General features: G+C 55.4%; 7 protein-coding genes across 7 annotated transcripts; 5 read left to right on the top strand and 2 right to left on the bottom strand.

The window, feature by feature from the left end:
• Positions 1–1,410: 1,410 nt before the first annotated feature.
• Positions 1,411–2,481, bottom strand: DCS_02447 (uncharacterized protein; the record flags this gene model as incomplete). Its single annotated transcript, XM_040799774.1, has 2 exons — positions 1,411–2,262; positions 2,314–2,481. 2 exons carry the CDS (start codon positions 2,479–2,481, stop codon positions 1,411–1,413), a joined length of 1,020 nt encoding a protein of 339 aa, XP_040660657.1.
• Positions 2,482–3,205: 724 nt separating this feature from the next.
• Positions 3,206–4,740, top strand: DCS_02446 (uncharacterized protein; the record flags this gene model as incomplete). The annotated part of the gene is made up of 5 exons (XM_040799773.1): positions 3,206–4,127; positions 4,180–4,223; positions 4,284–4,388; positions 4,452–4,571; positions 4,621–4,740. 5 exons carry the CDS (start codon positions 3,206–3,208, stop codon positions 4,738–4,740), a joined length of 1,311 nt encoding a protein of 436 aa, XP_040660656.1.
• A 4,529-nt stretch (positions 4,741–9,269) lies between these two features.
• Positions 9,270–10,164, top strand: DCS_02445 (uncharacterized protein; the record flags this gene model as incomplete). The annotated part of the gene is made up of 4 exons (XM_040799772.1): positions 9,270–9,323; positions 9,396–9,554; positions 9,627–9,748; positions 9,819–10,164. The coding sequence occupies 4 exons, from the start codon at positions 9,270–9,272 to the stop codon at positions 10,162–10,164; spliced, it is 681 nt and encodes a 226-aa protein (XP_040660655.1).
• Positions 10,165–10,622: 458 nt separating this feature from the next.
• On the bottom strand, positions 10,623–12,135 carry DCS_02444 (uncharacterized protein; the record flags this gene model as incomplete). The annotated part of the gene is made up of 2 exons (XM_040799771.1): positions 10,623–11,441; positions 11,512–12,135. 2 exons carry the CDS (start codon positions 12,133–12,135, stop codon positions 10,623–10,625), a joined length of 1,443 nt encoding a protein of 480 aa, XP_040660654.1.
• Positions 12,136–16,660: 4,525 nt separating this feature from the next.
• On the top strand, positions 16,661–18,251 carry DCS_02443 (uncharacterized protein; the record flags this gene model as incomplete). The annotated part of the gene is made up of 3 exons (XM_040799770.1): positions 16,661–17,065; positions 17,147–18,157; positions 18,219–18,251. 3 exons carry the CDS (start codon positions 16,661–16,663, stop codon positions 18,249–18,251), a joined length of 1,449 nt encoding a protein of 482 aa, XP_040660653.1.
• A 1,804-nt stretch (positions 18,252–20,055) lies between these two features.
• Positions 20,056–20,478, top strand: DCS_02442 (uncharacterized protein; the record flags this gene model as incomplete). The annotated part of the gene is made up of 1 exon (XM_040799769.1): positions 20,056–20,478. The coding sequence occupies one exon, from the start codon at positions 20,056–20,058 to the stop codon at positions 20,476–20,478; it is 423 nt and encodes a 140-aa protein (XP_040660652.1).
• A 1,096-nt stretch (positions 20,479–21,574) lies between these two features.
• Positions 21,575–22,816, top strand: DCS_02441 (uncharacterized protein; the record flags this gene model as incomplete). The annotated part of the gene is made up of 1 exon (XM_040799768.1): positions 21,575–22,816. The coding sequence occupies one exon, from the start codon at positions 21,575–21,577 to the stop codon at positions 22,814–22,816; it is 1,242 nt and encodes a 413-aa protein (XP_040660651.1).
• Positions 22,817–23,043: the final 227 nt, after the last annotated feature.

Below are 23,043 nucleotides of genomic sequence, written 5' to 3'. Positions count from 1 at the left end.
GTACCCATCACTCTCCGCCTTTGTCCCGTCCCTAGATCATCGCGGCAGCGTTTCCTTTCGTCATTGTTTCACACAGCCAGCAGCACAGCCCGAAACTTATCCCAGGGCTCGAACCATCTAGTGGCAAATTTCCTTGGCTGCGTGCACCGTGGCGGGCTGAGCTGTCCTCCTGCAGTACATCCCATGCAGCACAGGGGTCTCGAGTAACGTTGAGCGTCCGGCAGTCGCATCTAGAGAGGGTGTGTGCCGAGTACGAGCTTGTATAGATCTGGTCGAGTGGCAAGCTGCGGCTTTCATCCAGACAGGACCTCAAGATGTGATGGGCTAGAAAGAGACGCTCGTATGTTTCAACTCGTCACTGGCAAGCAGCTGCTGGCCGATTCGCACAGTCGGCAAAACAAGCTATGCCTAACAAGATTGCGAACGCATAGCACCCTGGCCGTCAGCTGCATATATAAGCAGAATGCGGAGAATAGTCCCGTGATTTCATTCGTTCGGTTCTCGGAGTCAATAGCTGTGTGTCAGTTGAAGGCAGGATTGCTACGCGAGACTGCCCCTATTGTCAAGGGTCCAAGGGTCGGCAAACCGTCCACGGCGGTTTGCCCCCCACCACCGAGGCAGAACTGGTTGCTTACTTTACATACCCTCACGATATCAAGACAGGCAGCTTTTTCAATGTTGATCGCATTTTATTTGCCGTCTTACAAAACAGCCCGCCCCAAATACCGGATAACTTTTCGTCCAGCGAATTCCACAAGGCCTTACGAGCAAATCAACGACAATGCTTGACCCATGTGCACCAAAATCCATTGCCAAGCGGCAACGGGTGCCGTCGCAAGGCCCTGGTAGATGCAGTCATCCGGTTGCATGCTCGGTTATGCACATGGAACAAGAGAAATGATATTGCAATTATAATCTTCATCGCCGATCTGATTTGTTTACGAGTCCGCTGTCCGGTGGCGAATGAGACCGTTGCAAATGTTGATTCCCATGAACTCTGCAGTTACATATTTCGCATTGTGTGCAAATCCCGTACAACCTAATGCCACATTCCAAAGCTTCAACAGTGCACTTTCATCACGATTTGACTCTGTATTATTATTGATAATTCTCATGTAGAACCTTTGCGAATGTGGCTGATAGCACCGGCATATCACAGTTTCGATTCGATATTTTTTAAAACTTGCTGAAGCACTGGGATGATAACATGGCCACTACCTGTCAAAGTATCGTAAACTGCTTCACCCGTGCCCTGAAGCTGCCTCGGATTTTCAAAAAAAAAATCACTCATGAAGGAATGTTAGAGTCTAATATTTGCTATCTACTGTAGCCAAGTCAACCTGTCGTACGAATACACGTTGCTGAATGTACCATGGAGGCTCGAGCGTCCAAAGCAAACTATCAAAATACTTATTCAGCATCCGTAACTCCTTCTTGGACGGTACCGTTCCTGTGCTCCTTTTTCTGCGCTGACGCCGCAATCTTTTTGTACTTTTCAAGAGCTTGCTCGCCCCAGTTGAGGATTCCTGCGGCGTCTGTATTGCAGATGAAGAGCGTCCAGCCGAGCCTAATGCGGTCCTGAAGAGTATCAGGCATGCCACCACCCATGACGGCCAGTCCGTTGGCATCCGCCGCACGCTGAATCTTCTCGATGGACTCGAGAAACAGGGGGTGATGGGTGCTGGCGAAACTTGGCTCAATACCAAGCGAGGACTGCAGATCCCAGCCTCCAACCATGATGGCGTCGACTAAGACCAGAAAATATGACTCGTCAGCAATCGGCCTCTGTATGGTTCTCGGGAGGAAATTGCGTGTCATGAGAATATGGAGTGGGTGGGATATTTGTGGCAAAGTCGACCTACCACCAGGCACACTTGCAATTTCTTCGACATTACGTAGCCCGTCAACGTCTTCAACCTGTGCGAATACGGCGACGTGGTCGTTCCAGATATCCAAAGCTCGCACCCCTGGCGGCATATCCTTTTGCCTGCCCAGCAGCGCGTTTGGTGGCACGCTGCGGTCTCCTCGTGGGGGGAAGCGCACGAGGCGAACGAGGGCTTCGGCCTGGTCCTTTGTCTGAATGTGTGGCATGACGATTCCGCCTGCACCAGCATTGAGTGCGTGGTTGACCATCTCAGGCGTCGTGGCGCGCACGATGGGCACCATGGAACCTCCCGAGAAGAAGTTGATGGCTCGCGTCACAGCCGTAAGCTCCACAGGTCCCAGGGGCGAATGTTCCTGTGGGCAGAAAGCAGGTGGTGACTGTTAGCATCAAGGAACTTTGGCCAAGAGAGGCTCTGCGTCTTTGCTCACCCCGTCGATGAAGCAAAACTCGTGCGGCAGCAAGGCCACGATACGAGCCGCTTCCTCGCTTGGGATGTGGCACCATGTTCCCCAAAGGACTTCTCCGGTGCGAAGAATCGCTCGGAGGTTAGTTGGTAGGCCGAGGTTTGGCGCGTTGAAGTCCTTAACGTTGACCATTATGCTGCTCGGATCCGGGGTGCTGAAAAATCGGTTCGTGAAGGAAATCGTGTCCGGCTAGTGCAAGATGAGTTGCAGACGGAGAGTCGAGACAATGGCAGTCAAATCAGTTGAACCCAGAGCAGAACTGTGTTGAGTCGATCGCCCTGATCTCGCCGGAGAAGCCCGACGCGACCCTTGAGACTCTGGTTGGGACGAGCAGCCATCGACAAGATGGTTCCTCTTCCGAAGAACCTATTTGTCCTAATCCAGCGCCACCCGTCACACCCAGTTGCCGAGATGCAGATCACAGTAGGTACGAGAAATGGCTGGCTGAAAAGCGCATGTGCCGGACTCAGCACAAATTACAGGGGGGGTTTTCAGCTAATCCCTGATGTTGCTGCTGTTCCTAGCTACTACATGCAATGCAACCGCATTTGTTGCGTTTCGCTTACTGTTCCATCCTGCTCCGAGACAGAAATGGAGGAAAGGAGAGGGGACGAAAGAGGCCAGGGGGTGTCGGAGAGGGGACAAAAGAGGCCAGGGGGTGTCGGGGAGGGGGTCAAATATGCCAAAGTAAGTATCAAGGCCTTGATTCATTACTGTCATCTGTATCGTCTACTGTGTAAAATATAGTCATGTATCGCCAATATTCAGCAGAAAACTTGAAATTTTCGTCTTAGTTGCCGAGAATTTTGGCATTGCCAATTGGACTTGTGATAGCGACTTGTATTCTCATCTCATCATGCCATCTGTTAGTAAGTTCTGGTTGCCATCGCCGCAAGAGTTTCAGAAGCACATCCAAATCGTCCCCAAGCCCGGCGAGCCCACAGTGCCGTTCCCACTCGTGATAGAGCCGTCCAACTCTGCAGTGACCGTCGCGGACGTCCTCGAGTCTGTTCGAACTGAACTCTCGCCGCGACATGGCGATACGCTCGAATCCAACCCAATCCGCACCCTTTTGGACCAGAATGGGGGTGCCGTCTATCTTAAATCACTTCCCCTTCGTTCCGTGGACGACTTTTCTCAATTTCTCGATGCACTGTCTGGCACCGGTAAAGCCTCGTGGTATCCATACGACCCGGTGGCAATGAATGTCTTGCGAAAGGTCAGGGCCAAGAACGTGCTGACCGTCAACGAGTACAGTTCCATCCTTCAGTGTACTTGTGTGCCTTTGCTGATCATCGCCAGAGGGCCCCCTTCGCATGTTATTATGTGGCACAGCGAGTTTAGCATCTCTCCGTCCCATCCTGCATACGTCGTCTTTTTCTGCCTTAAGCCTGCCGAGTCTGGTGGGAAAACGGGCATCTCGTCGTCCTTAGCTGTCTGTAACCGGCTCAGAGCTGCATGTCCACGTTTTCTACAGGCCTGCGTCGACAAGGGCTTCTCCTACCCAGCACCTCACCATGTGGCGGAATCAGACAGCATCTTTTTTGGCAACGGCCTGTATAAGAAAACGGCCTTCGGTCCAGCAGATGGTCAAGATATTTCCAGTTTTTCAGAGCAAGAAAAGCGACACATTGTCGAGGGCAGGATTCGTGAGCTAGCGCGGCTGGGCGGGTGGAAGGATAGCAACATGCAGGATATGGAACTGCCAGCCTGGCAGCAGAGGGGGTTCGATTGGGTCTGGAGAAGTGATGGAGTTGATGTCTATCAACGGGTGCCGGGTGAGTTTGATTGACCATCCGCGGCTCCAACCAGTGACGCTGACTATGTTAGGGCTTCGCGTACACCCGACGCGCAAGACTAATACCCTGTTCACGGTATGATGCTCCAACCGAACACTCTGTTTCCTTGGCTAGCTAATGTTGATCTCACTCCAGGCATTGGGATCTCGATACATCAACGCCAAGAACCGAAAGACATTCGACCCTCCTCATACTTGGATCAATGAAGACGGTAAAGAGAATGTTTATCTTCCACCGATGGTTCGTATCCGGTTTTTCTGTTTTCGTCTATAAATGCTCTCTTCTCATACAATATTCGTACAGTATGCTGGCGTTCCAGAGGATGAGCTCATTCCTGAGAAGGATCTTGATACTGTCCATGGCCTGCAGCAGGAGTTCGCCGTTGAAATTGATTGGGAGATTGGTGATGTCCTCATTATCGATGTAGGTGCCTCTCCACGAATAGTTGTATTGTTGCTGACGTAATTGTTAGAACTTTGCTGTGCAACACTCTCGTCTGCCTTGGACTGGGGATCGCAGGATCATGGCTAGTTTTTGGGATCAAGATGGGCTGAATGCAGAAGCCGTCACTACGATGAATATCGATCCGTAGGAAATGAATTACGCGGGTACCGTAGATCAGGTATTTGTTGTATTCGCTGAGTTCAGATAGTTTGGCATCACTCGGGAGCTTCTCCAGTGATGTTGGGGATTACGCACCATGCCAGAGGCATTAAGACAATGGTTATTCACTATATGCAACGGACGGTTCTCTTTCCTTACGTTACTTTGTACAACATATTTGCATAGGAATTAGTAATCACGCATTACTCCGTATGTTTACGAATTGAGTAATAACAGTCAGGTCACAGGAACGGTGGGAATAGCAGAGAATACCAAGCTAGCAAGTAAACCACGCTTCTGTCGCTCACGCTTCAAGACCTCTCCTCCAATCACTGAAAGGAATGGCTTACGTACGTCATCGTCAGCTTGCAAAGCATTGAATCATTTTTTCCAAGAGATTACAGCCCTTGCACTGCCATAGTACCCCATCGTCTACCCCCGAAACCGTCCAGTCTCAGCTCCCACAAGCATCCTTTGATTGCCAAATTGAATGGGCAGTCCCGGGGGGTCCATGTCTTGCGTATCCTCTTGACGAACGCTGAAGAGACTGCGGCACCTGATTCGTCCTCGAATCGTCATCGGCCAGCGAATTATCAACGCCAGAGACTCACATCCCATTACGACTACGTGTATGGATACCTCGTACGCAGGTATCTGTACAAGTCTACCATCTGATCGGACATGTTTCATTACAATTTACTAATATGAGAGGTGTTACGGAGGACGGAGTACTTGTGCTCAGCTCGGGGCGTGTATGATTAGACGGCTGAAATTAATTGACGCACCTGTGACACAGACCTGGTTCCCAAGCACTACTACGGACGGACGAGCTATGAAAAACTACAGGCAACATCATGCTCTGGGGGAAGGGGGGGGGGGGGGGGGGGGGGGGGGGATCTGATCGGCGGGTGGACAGTTATCCCCGTCTTCGTACAATCGGCAAGCGCTCCGTACTCCTAGGTGTTCGTTGGACTATTACGTATCATCCGAGACAACGATTCGGAACCATTGAATATCAATCGCCCTCGGCACCATGGTGTTGGTCCATGCTTTCGTCCTATTCGAGTGCGTAGTTTCAATTTTTCATGTTTTCTTTTCCCTGTAATATGAGTAAGTAAGCGGCGGTGTGTCAACCAAGGTTTATGGAGGACTCGTGGTCGAAGCTCAAGTCCGAGCTCGTTGAGCAAGCCGTAATCGATTCTATCCGAGCTCCAAGCAATCAAGGAGCCAAGCCAGCCTGGTTCCCATCTGCCTTTGAAGTCTTTTTTTCATTCAGCTTCTCTTAGTATCCCGCCTTCAAAAATCGAATCGAATAGGATGGAACCGCGTGTGTAGGTGCTGAGGTGAATATTCTGCTTCGTACCCATTGCCCCCACTATAGGAGTCGCTGTATCGGCAGAAAGCGTTCCTTCCACAGCTGGTCGACGGTAATTTTCTTTCACTCATAGCTTCACTTCTTACGCTGAATTTCTGTTGAACATCATCATGATACAACAAACGGAGACGGACAGGTCAGCCGGAATAATCTCATCCTCGACCGAGAGAACGCCCTTGCTTCGTCGTGACGCCGACGATGGCGCTCCCCAGGCTGCTGACAAAACGTACATCTCCTCCTGGCGTCGAACTGTCGGGATTTGTCTCGCGTTGGTTGGTATGCATTTCTTGGTACGTTTGTATGGCTTCAATTGACCATGTTTGATCTGCAGGTGTGTTCATCGCCGGAGCGGACCAATCATTCTTGATGGTCACGTACGAGACCATAGCATCGCAGTTTGACGCGGTCTCTGACAAAGCGTGGATACTCACGGGGTACAATCTGGGGTACTGCATTGCATTGCCAGTGGTATGTCGTTCCATGCCCTGTCCAGTGTCAGGGGTTTCCGGGTAATGAATGCATTGCTAACAACTGGGTTTCTGTTACGAAGTACGGCAAAACGAGCGATACGTACGGACACAAGGCCCCGTTGGCTGCTTCCTACGCCTTATTCAGCATCGGCATTCTTTTCTCGTGAGCGACTTCTTCCCCATAGGTCCCCTTTGAACGAATTCGTCTTCTGACACACGATTTCAGGGGAGCAGGGTTGCGGTTATGGCACGTCATCGTCGGTCGAATAATCACGGGCCTCGGGGGAGCTGGCATTGTTGCCCTTATTTCAGTCGTCATTACTGGTACTGAAGCACTTCAAATCTTACACCCTGCCAATGTTGGCCTCCATCTTCTCGTCGTTCTGACCATTTTCATTCATCAGACAGCGTTCCACCAAACCAGGTCGCGCTCGTACGAAGTTTCGTCAACGCTGTCAACGTCTCTGGACGAGCATTTGGCGGGCCCTTGGGCGCCTTCATAGCCGATGCAGTTGGCTGGCGATGGTGAGCAGAGAAACCGAAGAGACGGGTCGGTGCTGAGTTCGCTAACCAAGCCAAACATAGGTCCTTCCTGGTCCAGGCTCCAACCACTCTTTTTTGCGGTGTTCTATTTATTACTCTGTGGTCAACCTCACAACCAAGCACGAGCAATCAAGCGCAGGATTCTCCATCCTCAAGCAGGATTGACTACCTGGGAATCGCATGCTTTGCAGTCACCATCACCAGTCTGCTCGCATCCATTGAACTCTGGGGTAAAGGGGACACATGGCACACATGGATCCTGCTTCTTCTTGCCCTAATTGCAGGGCTGCTGTTCATAATCATCGAGGCCTATCACGCGGAGCAGCCGTTGATCCCTCTCTCGTTTCTTAAGACCACATCATCCATTTACTTTCTTATCCAAATCCTGCTTCTGTTTGGCCGTCAAGCGGTAGGTTGAAGGCACTCCCCGCCTGGAAACACTGAAAAGAGGCAGGCACTGACCTCCTGCCAGCACGTCTCGAGTCTTTCTCCATACTTTCTCTGGACGAGGGAGATCAACCTAACGACGGCCGCCATTCACCTGATTCCTTCGCCGATCGGATTCACCGTTGGATCGATTATTGCAGGACTGATCATCCAAAGGTTCGTTGGCTATCCACAAACATTATTTGCCGCTTAACAACCTCGCTGATGGATGTGCGAATGCAGAAGCCACCGGTATAATGTTCTTTGTATTTCCTCCACTATTTTAGGGGTCTTGGTATATCTCCTCATCACCATTCGATGGGGCGTTGAGCAGCAGCTACCGTGGGAATGGCTTTACTCCTTGCCAGCCGGCCTCAGTCTGGGGGTCGTGTTGGCATGCACCTTCACGGCGCTTACCGTTTCTGCCGATCATTCGTTCCAAGGCACTGCCATCTGTCTATATTATCTCTCTCAGCAGGTTGGTGGCATCATTGGTACAGCCGTGTCGACTGTTGCCTTTCACTCGACCTTTGAGAGCGCACTAATGGTGGCGCTTGATGACATTCCGAACAAAGTCAAGGTCAGTTTCCTGAAGGCGCCCCGAACACCCGCCCCATTTGCCTTCAGCTCCAAGAAGCCATCTCTGACGGCGATAGGTTGTCGGACAAGTCCTCAACCATTCAGGCATCCTGGAGGTTCCAGAAGCTCTGCGAGATATCGTTCGCCTCAGTTACCTGGCAAGTTTTCAACTGGTTTCAAGTGAGTTGATTCCAAAGCTGCTTCAGTTCGGACTGGCAGAGGCTGACGAACCGGTCCCCATAGTCATCCCGATCATCGCTACGACGTTGGTACTACCGCTCTCTTTGCTTTCTCCAAAAGCGGCCTTGAATTAGAATCATCTGGGAAATTTTATAATGGAGTAGAGAGTGTGTGGTTATGATTCTATAGCGAGCGTTGTTGGTGTGGGCGAGGTTCTGCAGACCATTTGCATGACATCTTTGGTTGATGGAGGCAGTGTGGTTCTCCGTCGAAGAAATAATACATCGTAATGACGACGTGGACGTGTATTAATAATTGCATCGAATGATGCATGCAAGACTACTTTCATGGATAGCTGGAGTATATTTGAGCCCTTGTGAATTTTACTGCACGTACCCAATTCATAGCATGACAATATGTTTCATGCGGGATTTTGCCATCGGAGTCGATGAGAATAACAAGTCACTTTGTCATCACATAACCTGTTACACCACATCAATACTGCATACTACGGTATCTGTAGCCGCCTCGTTCGTTGAGCAGCAAACATGACCTTGGCGGGTAAGGACATGCCTCTCGGGCCGAGCTGGAGTAGGTTGGTGGGCGGGTCTGGGAGCACCTATCATTACTAAACGCAAGGATCTGGCCATCCATCTATCTCCTATAAGGTGACACCCAGCCAGTTGTGTCATTTTCCTACTGGTAGAGAGAGTAAAACCCTGCAGTTTTCCACACAAAGTTGATCACGACAACGGAGCGGTACCAATCGGCCCGAGATATCACACATTGGCCTATATAGCCCATTCATCGTCGGTGATTCTCAAACAAAGTGGTTCGAAACCAAGAGCAGTGAGAAATCCATTGTTAAAGGAAATGTCTCTACAGTTATACGGCTATGAGGTACAACAGGCCGCATCTCCTACATGCACATAGCCGCCCAAAGGGATGCTAAGATCCAATGTACAGCGAAACCCTCGTACGCGAATCGTGCGTATCGTGGTCAGTCCTACTTGCAGCATCTTCTCATCCCCTCTGCTTTGCAAAATAAGTTAACGAGTACCTCATCCGCAGGCAGAACTCGAAGAAATCCCAGTCAAGCTTGTGGAGGTGATTCCACGCCAGAATGTGGGCAAAACCGAGTACATGGCCAAGTTTCCGCTCAGCCAGGGCAAAATACCTGGCATCGAGATGCAGGGCTTGCGATTGACGGAGACGATTGCCATCGTGACGGTAGGCACCGGGTGCAATGCTATTTGGCTGTTGGAACGAGAATGAACGCTTGCTCATCCTCCTTTCGGGCAGTATCTTTCCAAGTTCTCCAACAACGCGGCCCTTCTCGGAGACGGATCTCGCGAGCAAGAGGCGAGCGTGCTGGCGCTGATGAGCTGGGCCAACCAAGAGCTCCTGCCCACGCTGGCATTATGGTACGAGCCATCCATATGAAACGGGGAGAGTGACGTCTCCTGCCACCGTCCCGTTCGACTGACATTGCAGGTTCCTACCGCTCATCCCTGGTTTCATCGACCCACCGCCGTACAGCTACTCGACAGTGGAATCAGGCAAGGCCAAGTCCCTGATTTTATTGACGAGGCTAGAGGAGTTCGTAGCAGGGAAGCAGTGGCTCATCGGTGACCACCTGACAGCAGCGGATATTATGCTTGCCATTTACCTTTCCCGCGGTTTCGAGTGGGTTCTGGATGCAAAGTGGAGAGAAGGCCATCCGAACATCATGAAGCATTTCCTGGCTGTCGTGGGACAGGACGCGGTCAAGAGAGTGGTTCCCGAGTTTGTGTTGATCGAAACGGCGACGCCCAACGTGAATCCGTACGAGCAGAAATAAAGGGAACCCCCCACCCCCCATAAGTCGTTGGTGGATCGAGTCATATACGACAATGCCAATAGATGATTCGATGTTTCATGTGCAGCGTCCCGGGTGCAGGTGGTTGTGGTAAGGAAGCGAGCTTTCCTGTTCAAACAATGCAATGTACAAATATACTAGATGGTCCGTTCGGTGGCCGTGTGCGCCATTCTCGGCTCTTCCAAGCACTCTCTACTCTCTCTAGCTGATGGCAAGGCACGTAGGATATCCGATCGTCTATGGGCAGATCTAGATTCGGCAAAGTGATGAATGTGGTCCCCCATTCCTGAACTCCAATTAGCTGCCGAAAGCGTGGGAAGTCGCTCCCATTCCCTTGGGACACCCTCGAAACGGTTATGTGGAAGCTTGCGCATGCCCTCGGAGCCTCTGTTCTTGCCAATGGTACGCCAGTCCACATCAGGGCTCCGGCATGCATTTGGTCACTCCTTCTTTTCCTCCTCCTCCTTCTTCGGGTCCGCCGTGGAGGAATCAGTCAGAGATCGGTCGCCGACGATGCGTTCCCAAGCGACGCGCAAGGCATTCTGCTTGAAGGCGACATTGGGGTGGTTTTCCCTATCGACCCAAACGGTTCCCGTCTTCCTCACCTCGGTCCAGTCGATCCGGGGGTCGCTCGATTCTTTCTTGTTGACGTCGCTGTTTGCGTGGCGGGCGTCCATGCCGATGTTGTTCGCGTACTTCCACTGGGCCATGATGGAGGGCATGACGCTGTAAACCTTGAGGCCGCCGCCGGCGATCATCTGGGAGATGAGCTGGTCGACAGGATTGTCGAGATCCATGGCGCCGCGGACAAGAAGCTTGGCGGCACCGGCCCGGCTGACGGCGTAGGCGGTGGTGCAAATCATGCCCCCCGACTGACGCACCACCCTCTCCTCGCCGAGCGTCTCGCCGAAGAAATCCTTGCCGGCGGGTACGTGGGGGTCGGGGAACTTTTTGCTCGCCCACTTGAAGGCGTCACCCTCGAAGCACTGGCCGATGGAGAGGACGTCCCAGTATCGGCTGTGCCAGGGGTCGTTGGGGTCGTAGTCGACCTGCTCCACGTGGTCGGGGCCCTTCTTCTCGGCCTCCCTCATGGCGTACCAGCCGGCTTCGGTTTGGGGCGTCAACCGCTGCTCGATGATGAAGGGTGTGAAATGTTTGTTGAAGTTCATCATGATTTCCTTGATGTTGATGTCCCAGGTCGCGTCCGCTTCGAGGATGAGCGTCGCCGGCGTGTTCTCCCTGAGCATCTTGGCCCAAATCTGCGAACAAGCGGGTTTCGGGTCAGATACGGGATAGCCGTGTCCACCTCGGACGGAGCGAGAGACTTACATTGGCATGCGCTCTCCAGCAGCCCTTTTCCTCCGTCTTGACCACCGGCCGATGGGTGGGTGGCATCCCGCTGTCAAAGATCTCGCCCGGCTCGACGGCCGGAACGATGGTCACGTCAAGTCCGGTCAGGTACGCCTGCAGGGAGAGGGCGTCGAGCCGGTCGAAGCGGTGCTTGAGGTTGATCCATTCGATGGAGCGGAAGCCAAGCGTGCTGTTCCCGGCCGCCAGCATCGACAACTCCTGGTTGGACAGCTGCGGCTTCGGGGGCTCCTGCGGCTCCTCCTTGGCAGCCGGCGGAGGATCAGCCGCGGGGACCGCAGCCTGCGCGGCGGGTGCGGCCTCGGCGACGGGAGGTGCGGCCTCGGCGGCGGGAGGTGCGGCTTCGGCGGCAGGAGGTGCGGCCGCCACAACCAGGGGCACGACCGGCGGCAGGACGCTCTCCCGCTGGACTCTCTGATGCAGTTCATCCTTGAAATGGTAGACTCCAAAGAGGAAGATGGCCGCGGTGACGATCATGGCGATGCGCAGGAGGCGCAAGGGAACCATGCGTTGCCATGACGGCCCCGTGAGCGGTTTGACATCGCAGGGACGCCTGTCGAGAAAGGAGGTCGTCTTGTCCAACATATCGTACGGCCGGCTCTCCCGATGCCACTTACTCGGCGCTGTCGATTCGGAGCAGCAGTCGCGATTTCGTTCCCGATCCCTTGTCGTTGATTCCCGCCTTCGAGGCTCGCGAAAGTCGACAACGCGTACGCTACGGAGTTCGATCGATGCAGAGGCGATGCGAGGGACGGCGGCGGGTATCAGGTTCCCGCTGCACTATTTATTATTACCACACACCATGGCAGGGCGCGTTCCACACTCGTCTGGCCGGTCGTATAGTCAAAAGAAGATGATTTAAAGTTTCGAGGTGACAGGTCGCGCTCGCGGCGTTTAGAGTTCACGCCATCCTACATAGCGTTGGCTTGGCTAAGCACAAGACCAAGATGGCGAACAGATCATCTGCATCTCCATCATCAGGCGTACCATCTCGCAAGTTTCCAACAGTGACGGAGACGTCAAATGGGCCGGGAAGGGAAACGCTAGAGTGAGGGTGCCGATGTTATCTGATGGCAAAGTTGACTCGTCCCGAATGCCGAGTACAGAAGCGGGATCTGGACATGCGGCTCCGCCGTCGGAACAGGGCCACCCAAGGCACGAGACTTCGTCGCAATGTACCTATTTGCACACGTATGCTCCAAGACTCAACGGGGGCCAAGCATGGCGACGGTGTGGACGTCCGGAGTGGAGATGTACGCGAACTTGATTCATGCTGCACGCGGGCGAGTTCCTCCGCGCGGATCATGCGAACGTGTTCAGCGGAAGCTACTGGGAGGAAACGACAGGTGCCAAGAGCACAATACGGACGGCAGCCATGAAAGTAATAGCATGCCAATACTCCGTGCTTGAATCTAGCACAGGGAGAAGTGCTCCATTTCCGGTCGTCGCCGAATGCTGCCGCCGGCGCCAAAGCTTCGCCCGTGACCAAATCGGGCATGGCCGAGTGTTGTAGCTTTCGTGTCGCTCGCGGCCTCTCCTGGCGCCCACCCAGGTGGACCTGAACACGATTTATATGGCTTCATACTTCATGCCGCGCCGCCTGAACCGCAGCCGCTACCCGACGGACTGTCACCAGAGCTCTTGCCACGTTCGGCACCTGGATGGCAAGCGCACTCACGGCCGTTCCCCGCACTTCCGCTCCGAAGTGGGTCCCCGAGGCCCACTTCTTCGGCCCGCGATTTCGAATCGTGCCGATTTCGGTCCACCCGAGCCCGAGACGACGCACCCCCCGCACGTCGACAGGAGAAGGACTTTTATAGACCAGGGCTCACCGAGCAAACGAAAGGGTACTCTCCCGGCTCACGAGCCTACCATTATTTTTGGCCTCTTCTCCCCAACAGTGACCTTCGCAGTGGGCAGAGACGAGCAGCCAAGAAGCAACACGGCCGTCACCGTTTTCGCAGACTTGATCTTCATGACATTGTCGGCGCGAGCCTAACGTTAACACTTCTTTTTGCTCGTCTGCAGTGCATGGCCTTGTTTTTCTGTCGTCCTTGCAGGCTTGTGCTTGTGATGGAAGGTTGTCGTATTCCGGAGCCCTGGGAGCTGAACGTAACTTGTTTCCTGACAGAGTTGGCCTGATTGGGCGAATATGTCAATGAACGCTCAACCACCATCGGCACGACGACGACGAACATGCGAAAATAATTAGAAACCTGCCGGGATACGAGTATTTTCCAGCGGCATGAAAACGCGTTACTTTTTGATGACGCACAGCACAAGGCTTGCCCGCTTCCTGCACCGATAATTGTCGTGTGCCCACTCCAGGGTAAGGTTCACTCGGTTAGGTTCCTCGGGTTAAGTTGGGTGGATGCGGTTTGACGCTACCGACGCGTGGACGCGATCTGCGGCAGTACTTGTGCAAACCGTGACATGAATTACAGTACTTATTCCCGTGCATGTACTCCGTACAGTGTGCGGAATACCAAGTACGAGGAAATTGTACATGTAATTACGAAAAAATGTGCGAGGAAATTGTACTTGCGAGCAAGCACAGGAATTCCATGCACGAGCGTACTTGTACCTAGTGAGTCGTCTTAGTAGAAAGTGCCACCGCCAGCGACAATCGAGCTGCATCTACAGAACTTGGATGGAACGAAGGCGACGGCGGCGAGCTATATACCCTCAGCTTGCGTTCGTCAAGGTCAAGGATGGACAGATCAAGCTGGCGACTGCTACTAGGAGCTAGGTGCTATTATTACAACATATACGCATGCGTACTGTACGAGTACTGTATACGGCGTACGGAGTACCGATGCACACAATGATTGCGTTATACTTTTGCCCACGCACTATTGCGCCTTCGCTGTACCCTGTCCGCTGCTCGCCATCGACAAGAAGGACGTGAGCCCAGCATAGCCCTCACACCCACTGCCGTCGCGCACGAGCTAGCAAACGAGAGACACTCAGTCATTGGACACGACGACAAGATGCGTCCTGGCCGTTCCATGAGCCGCGACTCGCCTGCCCGGTGCCTATGCATAACTCTGTGAACGCGCCAGCCAAGCGACAGAGGGAGCGAACAGCTGCGACTGGAGACGAGGAGAGCAGCGATCCGATCCGACCAAAGTGCCACGGCGTCAAGCGTGAAGGAGAAAGTTTGTGCGCGCGAGAGAGGGAGAGAGCAAACCGGGGTGTAATAGTGCAGGCGGACGTGAATAAATCTGTCGTAGTTGTACATGTATTACTCCCTACATGTAGCACTCGTGCAAGTAATACGGCACGTCGACTCGACACTGACAGCTCCTGGCTACAGATACCTACTGTAATTACCAAAAGGCACAGTAGGTACTCCGTATTAGTAACTAAGTACTAACCAATTAGCACTTAAGTACTATTACTTACTGTACAGTACGTAGTTAGCACTTAAGTACTATTACTTAATACTGCACAGTACGTAGTTGTGCACTACTGTACTCCGTACTCCGTATTAATGCTTTCTACTTGAAGAATACCAAAGTACAACCAAGTACTCGCATGTACGGAGTACTCTGTGGACGAACGAGCATACTGTACTCGTACATGATACGTACAGAGTACGGAGTGCAATATCCCTAATTGTGCAGGTACTGGTACTCCAGGTACTGCTTCTAGAGGTACTGGAAGCACGGTAGAAACAAGTACGCCGTACGAGGCCAGTACTTGCCCGTACCTGTACTTGCATCAGAAATGAGGTAATACGCGATCCATCACTGGTGGAGACGTGTTGGTCCTGAACCCAAAGCCAAGTTTCCAGAGGCTCGCCGCATTGGCCAGTCGGCGAATTATCCGCTGCCCCCAACACCTGGCGATCAAACCTGGGTCTCGACAGGGAGCCGAGGCTGCATCGCCTGCAGGCTCTCATTCGCATCCGACCGCTCCGTCAAAGTGCAGAGCTCGGATTTGCAGACGCAGTTCCTGTCCGAACTTTGGCAGCCAAGGTGCGATGCTTTGCTGCGGCAAGCAGCCGCAATACGCTGCTACAGCGCACTTGGGGGGCAGGTCCTCCTGGCACCGCAGGTGGTGGGTGCTGGCTGCAAGTGCAGTAAGCACAGGGGTATTTACAGTACGTAGCACCGCGGAGCAAGTGTACTGTAAGGGTACTTGCACACGGCACTGCGCTGTACGGTAAGTACTGTACAGGTATGGTGATGGATTAGGTACCTACTAACCTAGTAGCTGGCAGGGAGCTCCGCCGCCGTCTCCGTGGGGGCGTGGAACTGACAGGCTCCTGCAGGCCGCCTCTGGCCACAAACAGGCACATGTACACCTACACTTGTGGACGACCTGAACGGCTGCCTACGGTGGTACCGATACTTCTTGCCTGGTAGTGAAATTGCTCCCGACGTGGCATGGACGTGAGCGGCTAATCCCCAAACGCATCCGCCCGCCGTCCAGGGCGCTGGAACCAGGCACCCCGCGCTACGGCGCGCCGGCTCGCAGCGCCCCAAGTCCTCTACTTACAGTGCGCCTCCACCGCCGTGCCCTACCCGTAAAGTCCTGCGGTACGGTGCAGTGCTCAAGCGCCGACGCCAACGCCAACGCGATGCGTCCGTCCAGCGCACGCGTCCCCAGCGTGTCGAACCCACTCCCGACTTAAATACCCTCGCGGCCCATGGCAGCCTTTCCACTTTACCCACCTGACCAGCTTCCACTGCCAGCTTCTTCTTTTCTTCCTCCCCCCTTGCGTGCACGCGTTGGACTTTTTTTTTTTTTTTTTTCCCTCGTGGAAATCTCTTGCCGGCGTCTCGTCCAACCTGCATCGACGAGGACGGGTGACGAAAGGCAGACCGACCGTCCAGGTGTAAGTCGGGCTCGGCCGCTGCCTCTTTTTTTCGCCTCGACGCGCCTCCATATCGACGCGGTGCTGGACGAGATTCACGCTTCCGTCCCGCCAACACCCCGACGCACGACGCCGTCCGGCCATGATCCCGGCGATTTAAAGGCAAGACACGACGCGAAACGACACGACACGACACGATACCGGACGGGACAGGACGGGACAGCACAGCACATGACGGTGCAGCATACCGCAGCGGAGCCGGCCGCGGCACAGGCCGGAGCCAGCGTCATGGACTCGTCGCCATGCGAGGCAGAGCCCTCGCTGCCGCCCCCGATGCCGGCCGTTGCCTCGGCCAAGCGACCGGCTCCCTCCCTGCTGCCCGCGTTTGAGCCCCTCTCGTCCTCGCCGGGCCTGCCGCGGCCGGTGAAGCGTCTCAACACGGGCACGGCCGCCTCGATCCATCTCAAGTATCCCACGCCCGTTCCGACGTCGAGCACGGCCCTGCCCTCGTCGTCGCCGCTGCCTCGCCTCGCCCGCGGTGCCTCCGACCGCCGGGTGCCCCTGTCGGCCGTGCCGACCGTCGAGCTGCCCGAAAACGGCGAGGCCGTCGCCATGGGCCGCTCGAGCAACTCGTCCCAGTTCCAACTGTCGTCCAACCGTCTCGTCTCGCGTGTCCACCTCACGGCACGCTACGTGAGCCCCGACACGCCCCTCCAGCCGGCCCGGATGGAGATTGTCTGCCGCGGCTGGAACGGGCTGAAGCTGCACTGCCAGGGCCGCACCTGGGAGCTCTACAAGGGCGACAGCTTCACGAGCGAGACCGAGGGCACCGACATCATGGTCGACGTCCTCGACGCCCGCGTCATGCTGCAGTGGCCCAAGCTCATGTCCGCCTCGGCCTCCGAGTCGAGCTCGAGCTGGGATGACACGCCCCCTCGCCTCGCCCACGCCGCCTCGCTCCTGCTGCAGTCGTCGCCCCTGAGACGGGCGGCCGTCCGCATCGCCTCGCCCGAGAGCCCGACGCCCTTGGCCGCCTCGCAGCGCCTGCAGCGCCTGCCGGTCGCCCGTGCCGAGAGGGAGGGAGCCGGCGCCATCGAGATTTACGAGGACGAGCCGGACCTTTCCCCGTCCGAGAGGGGAGGGTCAGAATCGAAGCCGGTCGACGCGGCCGTCAGCATGCGCACCGAGGCCACGACGAGTTTCATGAGCGACGCGGTAGACGACGACGACGATGATCCCGACGATCCCGACGAGGAAAATGACCCCATCATCCACTCCTTCGGTCCCTTCGGCGCCGACATCTCCGGACGCTTGGCTTCGATATCGACAAAGTCGCCCAAGTCGCCCGCCAAGCAGAGACGCCCTCTCCCCGCCGTCGCCGAGTTGGTCGAGTCGCCGACGCCCGTCGCCGACGTCTCGTCTCCGCTATCCTCCCCCGAGACGACACCGCCGGCGCGGCCGTCCATCGAGCTCGACCCGTCCATCATCAACCACGTGGTCAACCAGCTCGCCTTCTCGCGCCTCTCCTCGACGCCCCTCTCCACCATCATGCAGCACCTTCCCGCCGAGGCCAAGACGGGCCTCGAGCGCGAGTCGCTGCGCGAGGCCATCGAGGCCGAATCCTGCATCGGCATCATCCACCGCCAGGGCAAGGACGCCGCCGGCAAGCCGCTCGAGAGCGAGTACTACTACATCCCCGAGCAGGACGGCGACGAGCAGCGCCGCGCCGCCGTCGTCGACGGGTTGCGAAGGCCGAGTCTGCGGAACTGCAGGAAGCAGCACAAGGTACGTTTGCTGGCAATGTGCGTCCGACTGTCCCGCCGTCAGCTGACCGTTCGGTTCGAAGCAATATTATTGGAAGCGTCCACGGACCCCGTAGGCCCCTCGCGCTGCGTTGTCGTTGGCCATGGCCAACTCCATCCCATGCATACTTCTTGTTCCTGTTCTTTTGCCACATGGCCGAGTCCTCATTTTCGGTGTATATATATATGCCACACATTTTCCCTGTTCTGCACCCGAGTCGAGACAAATCTGCATAGGCCAAGGCGTCCTGTTGGCCATTACGCACACAATATTCCTAGAGGTCTAGGGCCTGGCCATGATGTCGGGCATGGCGTAGGAGCGATGCGATGAAGTCAATTTTCGTTTGCGCGCATTGACCAGTCGCAGGTGGACTGGCTTTGTCGTCTGGATTTGGGCAACGTGGGACGAGCATTGGCGGTGACGCTTGATGCCGATGGACTGATCGACCGACCGGTGTGACGTTGGCGGCACTGATGTGATGTGTATTCATTAGGCATATCCCAATAGCGGGGGACGCTGGAGGCCCTGTTGCCTGAGGCATTTCGCCGCCACGCACAGGTCCGAGGGTGATGTAAGTAACGAGTACGGAGTACATAGGTAACTAGTTGCCTCAAGCTTTGGCCGCCAGTTTCTACACCCAAACGTGTTCCATCATTGTGAGAGACATTTTGATCATCATTGATCGTATTGCGAACGCAATGCGCCGTCATTCGCACGAGACGCCTGCCAAGTAGCCGGGAATGAGCGCACGTCAATGCAGCAACCAGCATCAAGAACGTCTAACTGCCTCCACTGCCGTCCTTTCCTCGCAACTTTGGCCCTTCACCTGTTCATCTCTTCACGGCCGTCTTGAGCGAGGACACCCAATCGATGTTCAAAAGTCGAACCCGCTTGAACAGGATCCAGCGAAGGGAAAGCTCACCACCCGGGTCGGATAGCGGGCTGATGTGGAAATGGTGCGGTGCGAGGGACAGCATCCTTACCCATTCTTTTCTTCTCCGCGGAAAGATATAAAGAGAGGTATGTACACTTCGGTTAAGCAAGCGTTTCGAACGATTGACGGCAACAATACGCAATCTGATCCGCCGAACAGGCTCATCTCCCTGCCACCTACCCCTCAGGGATTCGACTGGGTGTATTGACCTGGTGGGCGGAGTACTAATGGACGAAATTCTTTGCGAAACCTGCAGCCGCAGTCTTCTGGTGTCTGTCAGTAGAGTGAAAGGACTTGGGGAAAGGAGCTGCGATCAGCGTTGAGTAGGGAGTAGCATCGAGCGGCGTCGAGAGGCGTCGAGAAACTCTTCCCGACCAAGGTTCCACGCACTACCCGAGATCGAAACGCGACGTTGAATCCCATCTAAATCGAAATCGAGCACATAACATGTCTGCTAGCACCAGGCCATATGCTCAAACGTTCTGGGAGGAGGCGCAGAGAATACCGGAAGGGGCGACAGCCAAGTTCTGGCCGTTTGTCCTCGGCGACTCCGCCTTTGCCACCCGTTGCTGGACGACGATTTCGCAGCAGCCGCCGACAGGTGACGCGAATGATGGCCGCCGAGTCTAGTTCGTGGTCGAGGATACCTTCACCGTTTGAGCCTTGTTCTTCCTAGAGGCCGAGCCTCCCTACGCTGCCGGCCCAGAAATCACCAACATGGAATATCGCGTCTTCGCTGCCTGCTGCGCCATCATGCTCGTCACGGTGAGGCCTGCCATCTGGGCCATGACTTGTCTGGGCATCAAGGTCAAGCTGTGGGCATTTCGCTCCGCAGATATCTACCTAACCCAGTTCTGGCCGTCGGCGGATGGACGGACGGACGGCGAAATGCCCCCATACAGGGACCTTTCCTCACTGGCAGCATCTACTCGTCGCTTTCGAACACATGAAGCAGCATCCGATCCCAGGTGACGACGTCTTCCGTCATGCTCCTTCCCCAAGGCCGCTTCATGCCCAGCTGCCGCTCGGCTGGCACGACAACAGAGTTGACCTCGTCGCCGCCGCGCCGGAAACGCAGGTGCATCTGGGCGTTTCTGAACCGAGCCAGACGGCTGGCCAAGGGTCTTACTCCGACATGCAGCCCGAAATGTATCCGACTGCCACCCTGGACGGCGCCCGTTTCTTGGAGATTATTGTCGACAAGGTGGACGGCCACAACTATTGGTGCCACAGGCGCTTCGACAACGCTTGCTTCTGCATTCCGGCCGATTCTCCTTGGGTACAGTGCGACGTTCTCATCTCTGGAAAGATTCGCTCAGGCCATGTTTGGGAAGACGACACGGGTGCGCAGTACTACCTGGTCGTTTGATTCGGGACAGAGGCAGGCAGATGGAGGAGTGACTGTGATGCATGCACTGCATGCACAGCCCAAATGTGAGGTTCACCCCGCAGCATAACGGATGCAAATCTTTCGTCTTGCTGGACTGCAGATCTACAACAAGTCATATCTACGAATCCGTACACGTTCATCGGTACCGGAAATCTCGGGTGCTGGATGGTTTGCCTTCTGGACGCGAAAGCGTGCTCGCTATTGTGCATTGCGGACCGTCCTGCAAAATAGGCTGATAGGAGACAGTGAGCGGCTTCACCGCGTTCACGACGAACGACGAGGAATACGTTATTCCGTTACCATCAAACAACAAGAGAAACAATAACACCAACACGGGGCATGAGTACCATCGCCAATCGGCGAGTATTCCGCAGCATGGGGGGTTTGGTGATGTCATTTCGCAACCAACTGGCAGGGATATGGAGGAGTCGGTGTCATAAAGTTGCATGTTCATTGACCCAAGTGTCGAAAGCACATGACGACCAATGTAAGCGTCATCCCGCCACCTCGAATGGTTTCCCGAATTGGCGCTCGCGTTCCCTTCAGCTGGTGCTTGTTATCATTGGACCGATCGGAGACCGAGTAGGCTGGACGCGAGAGACGTCGACGTTTCCGACGGATCGCCACCGATGCCCATCAGGTATCCGCGACGCAAAGTTGACATACTACCGGGTACGGGATGGTCGCCGAAAGAGTTGCCATATGGAGATGATGCTGACAAGAGGCCCACTCACAGGCGGCATAATGCTCCGGGGTCACGACTCACGAGGTGTCCGACTCTGTCCTGAGGGGAGAAGGGAGAGTACAAAAACGCACTCGCCGCTTCTGCTTCTGTTGCTTCCGCTGCCATTTCTGCATGAAACAAGCTATACTGTATATACTGTGCCATCTTCCATCTAGTTCCCTCGACACCTGGAAAGGAAACATGCGCTTCGGAGACTGCTCCGTCTGGTTTCTGCTGGTCCAGGCAGGCAGTCTCACAGTAAGAATGCTCGATTCTCCTTTCGACGAAACGCGGCATTGGCTACGGTGCTGACGGCATCAGCTGGCCCAGGTAGCCTCCAACTCATCGGCCATGCACCAACTCAGCACCGACGGCGAATTCGCCTTCATTCTGGAGGAAATGCTCTCCCTGTCGAACAACTTTGGTGCCAACACGGGCGAGGTCCTGCGGGCGGCGAGTCGGATCACGGCTGGCGACTTTGAGAGTTTCCACGACGAGTTCAAGCTTCTTGCCGACGGCATCCATGACCAGGCCGTCTCCATCAACGGCACCCGCTTTCCCGTCTCGGCGCGCGAGGCCTACTTCCGGTCAGCGAGCTACTACCGTGCCGCGGACTTCTTCCTACATGGCAACACCAGCGATCCTAGGATATACTCGCTGTGGGAGGCGGCGCTGGACGACTTTGACCGTGCTTTGGAACTGCTGCCGACGCTCGCGCAGAGGGTCCGCGTCTCCGCCAACAACTTCACCGTACCAGTCATCTTTTACGAGCCGCCAGTGCGGTCGACGGAGAGCGACAAGGGCGATTCGTCTGGGAAGCAAAAGATTCCGACCGTCGTCGTGGGCAACGGCTTCGACAGCTCGCAGGAGGAGCTCTACCATTTCCTTGGCCGGTCGATCCTAGACCGCGGCTGGAACTTTGTCAGCTACGAGGGACCGGGCCAGCCGACGGTCCGGCGGCAGCAAAACCTCGGCTTCATGGCGAATTGGTGGGAGGTCGTGACGCCCGTCGTCAATTATCTGAGCCAAAGGCCCGACGTCGACGTGGACAGGGTGGCCCTCGTCGGCGTCTCCTTTGGCGGCACGCTGGCCCCCCTGGCGGCCTCGCGGGAGCATCGCCTATCGGCCGTCCTCGCCATCGACGGGGTAACCAGCTTGTTCGCATCGATCGAGAAGCAGTTCCCCCCAGAGATGATGCAGCTCTACAGGAGCGGCAGACGAGCAGCATTCGACGAGACGCTGCTGAGCGTCATGGAAAACGGCACGTACCCAAGCCAACTGCGGTGGGCCATCGGGCAATCCCTCTTCGCCTTTGACACTCGCAGCCCGTACGAGGCCTTCTCGCGACTCGGCGAAATCGTCGCCGACGCCGAGGTGCTGCGAAAGGTGACGTGTCCGACCTTTGTGGCGGCGGGCGACAACGACAGCATGGCTCCGGGACAAGCCGAGGAGATGGCGAAGCTGCTGAGCGACCGAGGCACCTATCACCAGTTCAAGGCTCGCCTGGGCGCGGGCGAGCATTGCCAGCTCGGAGCCGAGGCACAGCTGGCGCAAGTTGGGCTCGACTGGCTCGCAGAGGTGTGGGATAGATAGCGTCAGAGGGCGCCGGGACGGCTGATGTTTGCTTGCGAGTTTGGCGACAGTACATGTAAGCGAGCGCTGTTTGCGTCGAGCCCGCTTGGTTTTTTGGTGGTGGATGCCATTGGAGGTACCCACGGGAGGTTCCTCGGTCCCTCAATACAGCGGGGTGTTCCGCCGCCCAGTGCACTGACAAACCCTGCGATGCCCGTGTTATAGGGGTATTGGAGCCTTGGGGTGTT

The sequence above is a fragment of the Drechmeria coniospora genome, chromosome 01 (assembly GCF_001625195.1).
Source record: "Drechmeria coniospora strain ARSEF 6962 chromosome 01, whole genome shotgun sequence".
NCBI lineage: Eukaryota > Fungi > Ascomycota > Sordariomycetes > Hypocreales > Ophiocordycipitaceae > Drechmeria > Drechmeria coniospora.
The sequence above is the reverse complement of the archived record's forward strand: the minus strand, read 5'-3'. Positions and strand labels throughout refer to the sequence as shown.